This window comes from Fusarium verticillioides, chromosome 6, assembly GCF_000149555.1.
Source record: "Fusarium verticillioides 7600 chromosome 6, whole genome shotgun sequence".
Classification (NCBI taxonomy): domain Eukaryota; kingdom Fungi; phylum Ascomycota; class Sordariomycetes; order Hypocreales; family Nectriaceae; genus Fusarium; species Fusarium verticillioides.
The window spans coordinates 346,205-359,919 of record NC_031680.1 but is presented as its reverse complement, the minus strand read 5'-3'; the positions used below and the strand labels follow the sequence as shown (position 1 = coordinate 359,919).

Genomic DNA, 13,715 nt, shown 5'->3' with positions numbered 1-13,715 from the left:
ATGTCATCCCGACCAAATCCGGAACAGCCGGAAACAACACCGGCGGCCCGAGATATCTCCCTCAGCTTGTGAAGTCCCCTCTCTACGTCAGATCAGGTTATTCTACTCGTCAGAAGATGAATGCGACGGCTCCGATCTCGAGTGGTATTGCGGATGCGATTTGTGGAGTTTCCCGCAATCACATGCAGTAGTTCACTGATCATCTGCCTCTTTACAGAGCCTCAACGTAACCCCAAAGGGAACAGTGGAGCTCACGCAACAAAACAGTAGACAGTATTGGCTGAAAGAACGTGGAATGGCTTCTGTCGCGACGGGATCAACGGCTCCCTCCCTCCCAAAGTGCCTCACCCGTTGTCCACATCAATTAACCCCCAAACCATCATCTCGCTCATCAATGCTCAAACGCGGGGTCTTCCCCGACTTCCCAATTTAATCTCTTCACTCCACGTTGATCAGGAGATAAAAGGTCACAGAAACATGTCATGGCACCACTACCCCAAACGCGGGCACGTATCGGAAGCTCGGCCGTTTGTTTCCCCGTGGGGTTAAAGGGTCTCACATGCTTTGCGGCTCCGAGAAATATTGGGGTACGCCCCGGAGATACGAATGTCATCGCCTCCCCGCTCCCAATTCCGGAAGTGGTGAGATTTTGGGGTTTTGGAGGGATATAAGGACTTGCTTGGCGCCAACATTTTCTGTTTCTCACTTCATAGCTCTATACTGAGAGAACTTCACCTAATCTGTGCACTTATCGTTATCTTATCAGACACATTCCAGTCATGTCCATAGTACAGCCCATTATCCGAGACCAACTCGTCATCGCCGACGATGACGACTGGGACTCAGTATACCACGTCGAATGGGAACCCGACGCCAACTTCTTCACTGGCTCTGAACTTCGATCCAGAACACCACTAAATAAAGCTGCAGCCGATCACCAAATCACATTAGCCCGCGCCGCAGCACTGATAATTCGCGCATCTCTGAACAATATCCCTCTGGATATCCCGGACTTTGATCCCTCCAAACTTGCCGGCTTCCGAAAACAACTGCATCAATGGATGCAGGCGTATAACTCGTCTCAGGCGAGTAAGCTTGTGTTGGGCGATGTGACGATGACTGTTATGATTGAGATCTTATCGTCGCTTATGCGTATGGGCGTTGAGGGAGAGATTTTAGCCAAGATTGGACCGAATTTGGGAGCTATCTTACAGGGAACTATGGATCCGATGCCGCTACTTTTGGAAGGCAATAGGTTCAATCGGATGCAAGACGGTATGGAACTGATGCAAAAGATGAGAACGCATCTCAGACAATATCTCTCAACGTATGCCACAAAGAAGCCAGTCATGAACGTCCTCGAAGTTGGCGCCAGTACGAGCAACAACTCCCAAACGATCTTTGACGCGTTGCGAGAACAAAAGACTGTCTCGTATACTCTTACCGACTCGTCGCTCTCAGTGCTGGAAGAAACAAAGGCGGGCATTACTAAAGACTTCCTCAAGCTCAAGAGCCTCAACATCAACCGCGATCCTATTGAACAAGGCTTCAGTCCCGATACCTACGACATCATTCTCGTCAACAATATTCTTCATACCGTGAACTCTCTTTCAGAAACACTAGCCAACTTGCGAAAACTCCTTGTTCCTGGTGGTGTCCTGGCCATGGTCGGACTCTCAGACATTTCACCCGCGTACAGCCTCATCTTGGGTATGAATGAGAATGTGTGGTCAGGTACGTGTTCTACTACTCACTGAGATAATAGGAAGTTGCTGACAAGTGATTTAGATGAACGTTGTGAACAATTGCCATGTCCTTCGAACGATGACTGGAACAAGCTGCTGCAGGGTAATCAGTTCAGTGGTCTTGAGCCAGCGACAAAGACATTTGATTACGTCGGTCAATCATGCTACTGTGTTATCTCTACGGCGGTCGCTTCCACTCAGCGCTTAATGGTTAACATTCTACCGGGCTCTCAGAGTAGCTTGTTCAGTTTTGCGGAGCAATTGGCTTCCGCACTGGCAGAAAACAGTACAGCTTCCACCATCACGCCAACAAAACTGCAAGATATCTCGTCACGATTCGTTTACGTCGTTCTCGACGATGGATCCACCTCTTTGAGCGAATACGAAAGCCTCCATAAAGCGAACAACGTTCTTTGGATCAAGATGGGCGCTGGATTCTCGACACAACGCGACATGAACATCATCAGTCGTTTCGCTCGTGACGCTCAGAAGGATAACGAAACTCTCAAGCTCGTGAAACTTGACGTCAAACAGGAGTACCCAGAGTATGGAGACCTTCTCAAGGTTATCATGCGGATCATTCAAGTGTCTTTCCAGGAGGATCGTGGTTCGAGGACAGAGTTGGAGTATGAGTATCGCAATGGGAAAGTTCTTGTGCTGAGGGTGAAGGGATCTGGTATGACACAGAAGGTTGCTTGAAGGGATTTAGCCAGACAGAGGGATGGAGCTTAGTGATTTGGAGTTAACTTTGTCTCATTTGGCGCAGCGTTTGGCGTACATGTTCGGTAGTTCATTGGAGTTTGAGATATCACTTACATAGGACATTTGCGGCAAGTGTTCCGTCGTTCGCTAGATATACTACTCCAGTGCATCAAGTTGACTTCCAATTTCCTGTGTACAATAAATCCGAACCTTTATGAATCCCATGATCGATAGAGTAGGATACTTGGGGGGGAATACGGAGAACCTAAGTTGCTCATTATTTACGTTACCATGGTTAGCCAAGGGCATGTGTACGCTTCAGTATCGATGAGCCCAGCTCGGACGACTCATCAAGTCCAGCTGTTCTCTGTTCAGCTTTCTGTCACGTACATACGCGCGCAGCCATGCTCCATGTAGTGCTAGCTGTCATAACTCTGCCAGTGCCAGGAAGCAAAGTTGGACAGATGTTCCAGTCCTAGTCTACAGAATCTGGTCCCCCAGTGTCAAACAAGATCCCCAATGCCTGATACACCTCCAACTCCATCATCCCTCCGTCTCAGAATGAACTCTTCCTCTCACACCAATCTTCCATCACTCACTCCCCAATACACAACCACTTCTGACGACCTGTCCAGACACTTTCTCATCTTCTTGGCTCACAATAACTAGTCTTCTACAACAAGGTTGGTATTCATTTCTTGCATCATCTCACCTTAAACTTGCTCACTAATCCTCTACCGTAGTGATCGACTCTTTAGGACTGTACATCCTTAAACACTCCGCAAACTGCCAAATAGATCAGTCGAGCTCACACCATGTCTTCGGATCTTGCCCCAAGTGGAATGTCTGAGCTGGATACCTATCTGTCAGATAGGTATACCCTTGAAAATAATGCCAGGCAGCTGACTACCGGATCTGAGGAAGCGGCGGACATTCGCCGCAAATGTACCTACGTCCGTACGAAGTGGTATTTTCCGCTGCTAGAGGCCAACCGTCATGTCCCCAAGGGCTTGGCCAGTACCCTCGGTACCCCTACAAATGATCTCGGGATATTCGAGAAGTTGCCTGGAGATGTCATGAACAACATTCTCGTCCGTTTGGATGTAAAGTCCTTCCTCAACTTCCGCAACGCCAACGCTAAGGCGCATCATGTCGCAGAGACCATCCTGGACTGCAAGGATGTCATGCTTCATGCCAGGGCAGCCATTATCAACATCGCTCGTACCGGGTTGAGCGGTCATGTAACCATCGGCGAGATACACCTCGCTCTCACCTCGCCAAAGTGCGGCTTCTGCGAGGAGTATGGCTCCATGCTATTCCTACCAACCTGCACTCGGGTTTGCCACGAATGTCTCTGTACGTCGCCTCGCACAGCGATGATTGGCATGGAAGAGATGCTTCCTTTCTACACTCGATTTGGCAAGTACCGAGGGCCTGGAAATAGATCGCACTTGCTCAAGTGCTTGGCTAAGTCTTCCATGGCGAGTGTTCGAGTCCGAAACCATTTACGCCCCGCCCAAATGATGAAGGGTGTTAGAGCCGTCTTGGTTGATGATCTGTTCTGGTTCTGCGAAGAGCTTGGGATAGAAGACACAGAAGCGATGCAATTCCTCTTTGATAACGAGTGGCTCCAGTACCGTTCCGCCGCTACAATTAGCTTTCCCTATCTCAACACCTCAACAGGCGAACTCGAGAAAGGTCGCAGCTGCAGGGGATGCCAGGAAGCCTTCGAAGAACAAACCATGCAAGGCATGGTACTACCTGGCGCCGGGCGTATCTCCGCTGGTGCTGCAGCACGTGATAACTGCTACTCGCATGAAGGCTTTGCGGAGCACTTCAAGACTTGCCAGCACGCACAGCGAGTGTGGAATAGCCGAGCTCTGCCTGGCCAGGAGTCCTGGTTTGCGGCGGATGGGGGGATGCTTTGGGGAATCGAAGAACGAGCGGAGTACTGCCATCGGTTGGTAGCCCGAGTGCCTGTGGTGAATAACAAGGAATTCTGGGTCATGGCTGGCGTGGCGATCCAGGTTGTCTTCTACTTTTGTGTACTAGTTGGGTATGCCATGTGGCATTGATCGAGCGGCTAGTTCTGGAAGAGTCTGATTAGACTGTACGAGAGGGGAGGATTGGAGAGTTAGGAGAGTTGATACGATTTTGTTTGGTTTGTTATGGGAGTTTAGCGTTTGGATGAGATCTTCTGTGACTCTGATGAAAGGGTTACGGGTCTATTGGTACATGGTTATGGAAGAAGAGCAAAGCTAGTAGATAGCAAACATTTAAGAGTATTGTAAAGTCACCGCTTCCGTGGAATCGTGATACATCCTTTCGTTGAGGATAGAGACGACAAAGTCGTGACTCACCTTGCATCAGTTGACAAACATGGTGATGCTACATACATACGCTCCCACCCGAATCAGAGTATTTACTGCCCATTCTGCTTTCGAAAGCCTCAAAACCTCGGATAAACACGATATCGAGTTTCATTCTTGCAAAGGAAACTCTGAGGCTTGTTCCTCGTCCCTGAACACATCAAAATAACCTTACATCCGAGAACACGCGTAATTCGAGCATGACGTGCGGCCTTCGTCTTGACCTTACAAACACTTGCTTCTGCCTCATCCCTTCGGAGACCACTGCATCTATGATGAACCTTTTACGGTGTAGAAAGCAGCTCAGCCTATCATTTCAGCTTTCAGAGCAACATGCGCTATACGGCGAACAGAAGGCTCTGTAGCCCATCATGGACTCTGTTGAACTCATGGACTGTGCTTAGTCCCTAAGAACTGTGAAATACCTAGAAGCAAGTTTTGTACATTGGCCAAAAGCCCCAGAGGGCCGACATGAACTTACCTAAGAGCCACGTTGGTTCATGGATGCTAGATACGTATCCGATAAGGAATTGTCTTTCTTGACTTGCTGTGAGCCTCAGAACGAGTGCCACGTAACTCATCTAAAGTGAGTTCGGCGTAAGTTTACTATATCAATCTTGTCACTGGTGCATCCCAGAGAGTAACTCAGACTTAGAGTTGGACTTTATCTTCGAACCTATCGTAGATCAAGAAGTATCGCATTGACAAAGCGTAACTTACTTTGCGGTTCACATGACCCGAATATGCTCAAATGGCACTGATAAAACACTGTATCTCTTATTGTACTCCGCGTCCACTGCCAAAGCATGCTTTTCTGAGGCTACCAGAAACTATGAATCACAGAAGCGAGAGTTTAGACTTTCAGCACTTGCAGTATTTACAAAGTCTTCGCGCCTTTTTTTGAAATTCATTCTCAACCACCCTCATCTCTCATCTTCTGAAAACTCTTCCTCTCATTACCTCCCATCTCACGCAAATCAACAAAATGTCTTCCAACTCTATACCAGGAACTAACTCGGTGCTAGGCCTCTGTAGCATCACACAAAACAATGCAGTCAGTAGTAGCGAACTTTTTGAAACTTGCTTTTACAAACGAACCAAATATTACCATCCCGCTCACGACCCCAGAGCCGAAGAGTTCTCCCCGCCAGTCCACAAGCTGTTTGCCAGGTGCTACAAAACTCAAACTCCAAACCTGGGTATTCTAGCATGCCTACCTCAAGACCTCCTCGACGTTATCGTGTTACAGCTAGACATCGATTCGTACCGACGGTTTAGACAAGTTAGTCGGAGGGCGCGCTACGTCTCAACTGCTATCAACATCTACCAGCGTGTTCTGCGCCACGCCCCAGATGCACTTAACGCTTTGAGACGAACAGATCTTTGCGGATTTGTCTCGTATTCCGATATTTACATCGCACTGACGACAACGAAGTGTGCTTTCTGTGGACAGTTCGGCGATTTCTTATTCCTCCCGACTGCTAAACGCTGCTGCTTCCAGTGTCTTCGCACATCACCAGAGACAGCTCTCGTCAACGAAGCACGTATCAGCAGGAGGGAACAATGGAAGGGATTATACGCGGAGCAAGGTGTTGCCCTCACCAACGCCTTGAAGTCGAAGGGTATACGTACTTTCAAGACGCACAACTGGGATGACCCTAAGAAAATGTCCAAGACCCGTGGTGTGTTAGCAAAGGACTTACTAGCAGCCTATATCGAAGTCGACAGCACCCTGGAAGAACCTGGGCAAACCCTCTTGAAGCCTGGCTGGTTGCACTACCGACTCGCAGCAAGCATAATCTTCCCCAGCCTCAATCTTCGCACAGGAAAGCTCCAGACGGGTGTGAGTTGTATAGGCTGCCACCTGAATATCTGGAAGCAAAGCGATGCCTCATTGATTTCCTTGTCGAGCACGAATATCTTGTTCAATCCGTATTTTCACGCTCGCGATCGATCATACTCTGAGGATGAAGCTGCTTTGCACTTTTCTCAGTGTCCGGAGGCGCAGAGGCTTTGGCAGAGGGGAGAAAATAGGGAACAGTGTATGTTTGTTCAGCAGGGGGGGATTTATTATCATAGGGCGAATAAATGGCGGCGAGATGAGGAGAATATGGCTTGATGGAGAAAGGTCGTGTATTTTACCACGCAAGATATGATACCCAAGCGTTACGATCATGCAGAGAATTGAACACTTTACCGATCAATAATGATATCTTCAACTGCATCATATCCTCTAAAAATTTCCCTAGCCGTTCACCGTCAAAATAAAGCAGCCCAGTCGAAGTCAGCACAGCCTCCTAACGTAGCTTCACAACTGGATCACCCTCGCTCTCGCTTACCCTGAGCCTCACGCACTAGTCTCATTTCGTCAAGCCATTCGAGATAATCCAGCCGCGCGATCGTCGGAGTCTCCCATTGGCTCAGTATCTGGGTTAATCCAGATCTTAGGGCTGAGCACGATGCCGTTATAACCGATGACGAAGTGGCATTTAAGCCGTGCTTACCAGCTATTTAAGATCTTACGGTCGCCGAGTTATTTATCATATTCAATTCCTCTCATCTCACTCTACTCAATCAGCCAATCCTCACCTAATCTTTACCTGTGGTCTTAAGCTTGTCATCATGTCGTCCTCCAAAGAAGCAGAGCATCTCGCCAACTCCGCCCAACCATCAGATCCCTCACCAGCCTACCAAGAAGAAGCAGGCCCCTCATCTGCTCACGAACCATCATCCGATAAGATCCCAACCGCCGAAAACCCCTTCAACTTCCCCTCCGCATCTCCTCTACCCTCTTACTCCGAAGCTTCATCCGCGCAAGAACCCCCAATCGCCATCCCTCAAGAGAACCCCACCCAAACATCTCCCTTCCTAAAAGCTTACGCGCCCGCACTTCTCGGTCACGGCATCACAAAAGAAGCATGGGGTTCCTTTCTCGATACTATTTCTGCCTTCATGACGGCCAAGGTTGGAGAGCGCGCTGTTAATCACGCTGGAGATGTCGCAAAGAGCGTTGGCCAACAACCTGTGAATTACGTTAAAAATGTTCAGAACCATGCTAAAAGCGTGGGCAAGAACATCGCTGCAAACACCAAGCGCGGAAATATCCTCGGTGCAGCAGCTGGTGTCGTCGGAGGCGCTATATCAATCCCTCTAGGCGCTGTTTTCGGTGCTGTAGGAACAGTTGTTAGTCTTCCGGGACGAACAATCGCAGCTGCTACGCGAAAGCCAAAAACACCCGCTGAACGCGCGGTCGCATATGTTGTTGTCGCGAATCACGATTGGTTGAACAAGCGAGGTCTGCACGCGAGTTTGGTCAACACTGAACAGTTGTCAGAAGTCGTTGGCGTTTCTGTAAAAGCGCTATTGGAAGCTTCAGCAGAAGGCGACAAGAGCGCTGGACCTTTGGGGCCTTTGAGTGCGCTGAGTGATCATATTGCTCATCTTGAGGTCAATGGGCCTGGGGTTGTTGATATTGGGGCTGAGACTTGGTGGTTGGTTTTGGTGAGGATAGAAGCTACTGCTTAGTGATTTCGTGGCGGGAAAAAAGACCATTTTATTTTTATTTTTATTCTTAATCATTTTATAGAGATATTTTGTGTTTTTTTTGAGCATGATGTTTTATCGTGAAATGCCGGTTTAGTCAATATCGTTGAGTCACAATTCATCTACCCCGCATACGTGCAATTATCAGTACACCTCGTGCACCAATTCCCGTCAGCCGATTTCGCTCACAAGACTCAATATCCCAGCCAAACTAACACGCGACTACTTTCACAGCCCATATAATCAACTACTGTCACTACAAACCCTCATTCTTTACTATCAAACTATCATCAGATTTAGCGTCGCCATGGCTCCAAGCCCCCAGGCCATCTCAGGCTACTTATCCAGCCTCTTCAGCCTCGCCGGCAAAGTCGCCGTCGTAACGGGCGGTTCGTCAGGCATAGGCCGCGAAATGGCTATTGCTCTGGGTCGCGCAGGCTGTCGCATTGTTCTTGTAGCACGACGGCCTAAACCTCTGCAAGATACTATTGATCACCTTGCGGATCTTCATGTCACAGCTGAAGCAATCGTGGCTGACCTCTCAGACCAAGCTTCTGTGCGCGATGCGATTCATGCGATAAAGACTAATGCTGGAACACCGGACATTCTTGTCAATGCGGCGGGGGTTAATTATAGACCTCATATGAATGATCTCTCGCAGGGAGCTTGGGATGAGACTATTGCTGTTAATCTCACTGCGCCTTTCACACTCGGTCAGGCATTTGGACCGAAGATGGCTGAGAATGGTTGGGGGCGTATCATCAACATCATCAGCCAGCAATCTTTCCGAGCCTTTGGAAACAGCGGTGCATATGGCGCTTCCAAAGCAGGTCTTTTGGGTCTAACACGCTCACAAGCAGAGGCATGGTCAAAACATGGCGTTCTGTGCAACGCTATTGCACCAGGTCTTGTAGATACGCCTTTGGCGAGAGCTACGTTTCTTGATCCGGGAAAGTCTGACGCTCATGCGGCGAGGACGATGATTGGGAGGAATGGGCTTCCGAAGGACTTTGCAGGTGTTGCGGTTTGGTTGGCGAGTGATGCTAGTGCTGCTGTGACGGGGCAGACTATCTTTGTTGATGGAGGGTATTCATCAACATGAGTAACGCCATCAGAGTTGGGCTCGAGGTATGATACCATGGAGAACGGTGGACTGACCAGATTGTACGGGCTGCGATAGATATAGAGGCTTTCACTACATACTACACTCAACTCATACATACATTATCTACGCCTCGCCCACCAAAGCATGCCTATGCCCTCTAATCTGCCTCTTATGCAAAGCCCTAATCGTAAACGCAATCCCAATCAACCCGACCGCCATCCCAACCATAGTAGGATATCCCCTCGGATACATCGGCGCCTCAACCTGCTGCCAAATAATCAACGGCAACCACGCCTGAAACACGTACGCCATCTGATTCATCGCCCCCGTAACAAGCGCCCTCTCCTCATTATCATCACTGCAAATCTCATGCGCCCATGCAAACGTAAGACCACTGATCCCACCGCCAAAACCACAGAGCATGAAACATACCCACGTAAACGGCGTGGGGACTTCCCAGACTGTTAGACCAACATAGGCTATTATCTTGACGAGACCAGAAAATACGATGGCGGGCCAGCGCGCGCCGCGGAAGAGACTGTCTGATGTCCAGGCGTAGATGAGCGTTGTGATGACGCTGATCACCTCGACGATGGTGGGGTAGAGGTTTACGTCGCGGATGGAGTAGCCTTCTGATTTGAGCCAGAGGGGGAATGCGGGTTGTGAGTTTCCGCCGTTGCCGTTGTTGAAGAGGATGTAGAGAAGGACGAGAGTATAAATATGCCAGCTGGTGAAGATCTTTTTGAACTTTGCTTTCGTGTAAGGTGATCGTTGAGCTCGACCTTCAAGTTCCATGCGTTTCTTTGCTAAGGCGATGTCCTCGGGTGTAAAGTACCAAGCTCTTGTGATCTCAGGCAGATCTGGTAGGAAGAAAAAACCTGATATGGCGATGGGGAGAGATACGACTGTGTTGGTGATGAATAACCACTGCCAGCCGTGATATCCATGTACGCCATCGAGGTTATGAGAGCCAGCCATGAGATAGCCTGATACCATAGATCCAACGTTTCCCATGGCGTGGAAGAGACATGATCGTTTGGCAAGTTCGTCTTTGCGATACCATGATCCGACGATGTATTGCATTCCAGGGTAGAAGGTGCTTTCTGCGAGACCGATGAAGAATCGGAGGACGTAGAGCTGCGTGGCGTTTGTGCATTTTGTAAGGAGGATGGTGAGGACGGACCATGTTACTTCGCAGGCGGGGATCCAGATACTCGGTCGGATGCGTGTCAGTAGCATGTTGCTGAGTAGTTAGTATGCCATTGACAGTGAGAAGGGGGGAGAAAATTACCTTGGGATCTCGCCGATGACATATCCAACAGTCCAGCATGTTTGCATATAGTTCAACTCATTGCCGAACAGATTCATGTCTTCTTTCATCCCAGAGACAAAGGCATTGTTGATGTTCACCTGTCTCGTTAGTCTCATTCCATACGCCGTCAAGACTCACTTACCTGGTCCAAATACTTAATGAAGTATCCAAGTGACGCCAAAGTCATAAGAGCAGCATCGAGCTTGAACAAGAACTTGCGCTCTTCAGGTGATTTGTCAAAGGTATCCCATATATATGACTTCCAGCTCCTTTTGGGCGTTTCCTGCAGGACAGCTACAACAGGTGCATCTGAGTCAGAGCCTGGAGTAAACTCTTGCGCACCTTGGACCTTCTCTGTCGAGAGCTGTTTGCGACTGTCTGTCATGTTGATTGCGTAGTCGGGAATGGGTAGGGTTGAAGATGGTGGCTGGTCGGGGAGAAAACTTTCTTTTAAGCTTATTTTCGTAGATGACGCTACAACCCTGATCTCCAGCCGGTTTATCTCCCCAGCACCACAGGTATTTACTGCTTTGAGTAATCTCATCGCGCTGTAACCGACGTAGCATCCTGCGTGGCGAGCGTTATGCATGAACATTATGTGCTATCCCATCCAATGAAAGAGTGCACAATGCACTACTCATCCTGCCCATCAATTGCGTCAATACACGATACCCCATATCTGGTGATGATATTTCCGGAAATACTCAGATCTGCAGTGATAAGGCCGAGAGCAGGAGTCATGTATCCGCGATTGTAACGTCGGGATAGCTTGGTGATTCGCTAGTCGCGGTGACGTGACCGAGACCTGGTATGTGGTGATCACGCAGGTTCAAATCTCACTAACGGGGAACAGAACAAGAACCGAGATAAAATGGTAAGCTTACTGCTCCTTTAAGGATCGCATAACAGTGTTTACACTCTTGTTCAAATCTTATTGTACGAATTCTTGTCATGCGACAGGAGTATTCGGCAGGACTGTGACTCCGAATATTTAGCCCATCTGGTCAATACATCATTCAACTAATGCTATTTTCGAAAGCAGTAGTACAAGTCCCGGTGCCTTATCAGGAAACTGCTCAGAAATTCTGAAGTTGTGGCAGCGTGTATCACTGGGGGATGGGGAAGTGGTACAGGTTAGGCAGCTTTGTGCTGCTCAAATCATAGTGTCGGATGGCCTTGATCAACGTCAATAGTGTATCTAAGGAGCAGTAAGCTCTTGCTATAAGGTAAGGCGAAGGATTATATGAGAAACCTTCATAAGTACTATAGTTTCCTCGACGATGGAGGCTAGGTCATCGGGTCTGGGATTTTGGTCACTAGATTTCTCATGATTGACAAACAAGCAGGACATGTTCAGATGCACCGAATTCATGGACATCCAGAAGGCATTCTATAATTCTGATTCATGATCTGGATGTTCCTACTACAGGGTATCAAGAATCCGATGGTTTTGCACTTCAGGAAGGGGAAGAAGTACATACAACGCGCCTTTACGCATAGAATACAGGCCCATGACATATGCGACTCAAAGCATTCTAGTCCCCAACGTGGACGATACCCTCAACGAATATTCCTAGGCAAATACAACGCTTTAGCCGCTACATCAAATCGATAAGTCCATCTCGCTCAAGCCTCTGTAAGCCCTCCAGTCAACTTCAGAACATTCCAGTGGAGCAAGTCTCGTGTCGCAATCGCATCCTCAAGGCTATCATGCCCTTTCCCCTGCTGGATGGCTCTCCCCAACCGCTCCTCAGCCAACTTCTTCAACGAAAGCCCAGTCTTTGTCTCACGATTATTCCCTTCAACAATAAGCGTGTCAATAAGTCGAGGATGAATCCATCGCAGACAAGTGAGATCTGAGTTGACACCATGCCCAATGACAATGGTACCCGGACCCACGAACTTCCAGACCAAGGCCCGGGCGTTTCTCCAGCCAAACACGCACTTTCGCTTGTTCCGAGCTTCGTTCATCATCTTCCAGGTTACGCCTGACCATTTGGTGTTCAAGTGCTGCATCGGAACGTCAGGCCAGACGAACTTGTCGATCAGAACTTGGCTGGTGAAGTAGTCGATGAGGGTCAGGCGGATCAGCTCATTGTCACCGGATGCAGCCGTTCCCATTTCACAGTCGATCACGACGGCAACACGCGTATTCTTTGTCAGAGCGGGAGGCGTTGCGGAGTACTGCCAGCGAGTGGAAATCTCCTTTATGGTACGACTTTCGGGTTGGTGCTCGTCTTCTTGTTTGCAGGGACGGCCTGTCGGATGCTGGTCACAGCAGGTCCATTTCTGTGATAATGGTTAGTGAGCCATGCTTCAGTTCCAAGAGGCCAGAGATACTACTTTGTTGACAAGCTTTCCATCGTGGAATTTACAGCGCATTTCGGGGGCCTGTGTTTCCTCCAACTTGAGTTGTTCCATCCCCAGTGAAACAACCTCATCCACAATCTTACTCTGCAAGGATCCCGGGGCAGTCGAAAGCGCGGCATCTTTCTTTGGAAGCAACTTTTGTCGACTTCGTCGTTCTTCTTTTACAAGCACTAGCCATGTTAGATATCAGTCGCGGGGCAGGGTCAAGGGATTCGTACAGATATTGCATCTCGCACAACGTCGCTTTTTCTCGAGGTCGGCTTCTGACAGACGACCTGTCACATAGCCCTTTGATGCCAGACACTCAGCCGAATGAACGAGTCCAGAAAGGGCGTCAAGATAAGACGGCTGATCCAACATTGCGGCGCTTAAAGGCGCGATGGTGGTTTCCATGATGAGAGTGATAGGGCAGAAAGTATGAAAGATGCTTGAGACCCAGTACAAAGTTGAAGAACAAAATGAACGGAAGAAAAGAGTGCAGATGAAAGTTTGTGTCGTATGATGTTGTGAATGTTGAAGGGAAGTGGTGAGAAAAGCAGCTGCGGGGCGAAAAGTTCAGTTTGACCGGC

At 48.8% G+C, this 13,715-nt stretch overlaps 6 protein-coding genes across 6 annotated transcripts; 4 read left to right on the top strand and 2 right to left on the bottom strand.

Annotated features, from left to right (window-relative positions):
* The first annotated feature begins 650 nt into the window (after positions 1-650).
* FVEG_13190 (hypothetical protein) lies at positions 651-2,724 on the top strand. The gene is made up of 2 exons (XM_018902568.1): positions 651-1,734; positions 1,789-2,724. The coding sequence occupies exons 1-2, from the start codon at positions 780-782 to the stop codon at positions 2,442-2,444; spliced, it is 1,611 nt and encodes a 536-aa protein (XP_018761335.1). The 5' UTR covers positions 651-779; the 3' UTR covers positions 2,445-2,724.
* Positions 2,725-3,262: 538 nt separating this feature from the next.
* FVEG_13191 (hypothetical protein) lies at positions 3,263-4,522 on the top strand (the record flags this gene model as incomplete). Its single annotated transcript, XM_018902569.1, has 1 exon — positions 3,263-4,522. One exon carries the CDS (start codon positions 3,263-3,265, stop codon positions 4,520-4,522), a length of 1,260 nt encoding a protein of 419 aa, XP_018761336.1.
* A 1,279-nt stretch (positions 4,523-5,801) lies between these two features.
* On the top strand, positions 5,802-8,341 carry FVEG_13192 (hypothetical protein; the record flags this gene model as incomplete). Its single annotated transcript, XM_018902570.1, has 2 exons — positions 5,802-6,858; positions 7,395-8,341. 2 exons carry the CDS (start codon positions 5,802-5,804, stop codon positions 8,339-8,341), a joined length of 2,004 nt encoding a protein of 667 aa, XP_018761337.1.
* Positions 8,342-8,666: 325 nt separating this feature from the next.
* On the top strand, positions 8,667-9,461 carry FVEG_17463 (hypothetical protein; the record flags this gene model as incomplete). Its single annotated transcript, XM_018906716.1, has 1 exon — positions 8,667-9,461. The coding sequence occupies one exon, from the start codon at positions 8,667-8,669 to the stop codon at positions 9,459-9,461; it is 795 nt and encodes a 264-aa protein (XP_018761338.1).
* A 126-nt stretch (positions 9,462-9,587) lies between these two features.
* Positions 9,588-11,161, bottom strand: FVEG_13193 (hypothetical protein; the record flags this gene model as incomplete). Its single annotated transcript, XM_018902571.1, has 3 exons — positions 9,588-10,707; positions 10,756-10,874; positions 10,919-11,161. 3 exons carry the CDS (start codon positions 11,159-11,161, stop codon positions 9,588-9,590), a joined length of 1,482 nt encoding a protein of 493 aa, XP_018761339.1.
* A 948-nt stretch (positions 11,162-12,109) lies between these two features.
* FVEG_13194 (hypothetical protein) lies at positions 12,110-13,660 on the bottom strand. Its single transcript, XM_018902572.1, has 3 exons — positions 13,365-13,660; positions 13,120-13,316; positions 12,110-13,065 (listed from the first exon to the last, which is right to left on the bottom strand). Exons 1-3 carry the CDS (start codon positions 13,537-13,539, stop codon positions 12,403-12,405), a joined length of 1,035 nt encoding a protein of 344 aa, XP_018761340.1. The 5' UTR covers positions 13,540-13,660; the 3' UTR covers positions 12,110-12,402.
* Positions 13,661-13,715: the final 55 nt, after the last annotated feature.

Excerpts from the sequence above, each read along its gene's own strand:
- FVEG_13194 (XM_018902572.1), bottom strand. The coding sequence starts at position 13,539 with ATGGAAACCACCATCGCGCCTTTAAGCGCCGCAATGTTGGATCAGCCG. Across the intron at positions 13,317-13,364 it reads TTGTGCGAGATGCAATATCT|TGCTTGTAAAAGAAGAACGA; the intron begins GTACGAATCCCT and ends TAACATGGCTAG. Across the intron at positions 13,066-13,119 it reads ATGGAAAGCTTGTCAACAAA|AAATGGACCTGCTGTGACCA; the intron begins GTAGTATCTCTG and ends CCATTATCACAG.
- FVEG_13190 (XM_018902568.1), top strand. The coding sequence starts at position 780 with ATGTCCATAGTACAGCCCATTATCCGAGACCAACTCGTCATCGCCGAC. Across the intron at positions 1,735-1,788 it reads GAATGAGAATGTGTGGTCAG|ATGAACGTTGTGAACAATTG; the intron begins GTACGTGTTCTA and ends CAAGTGATTTAG.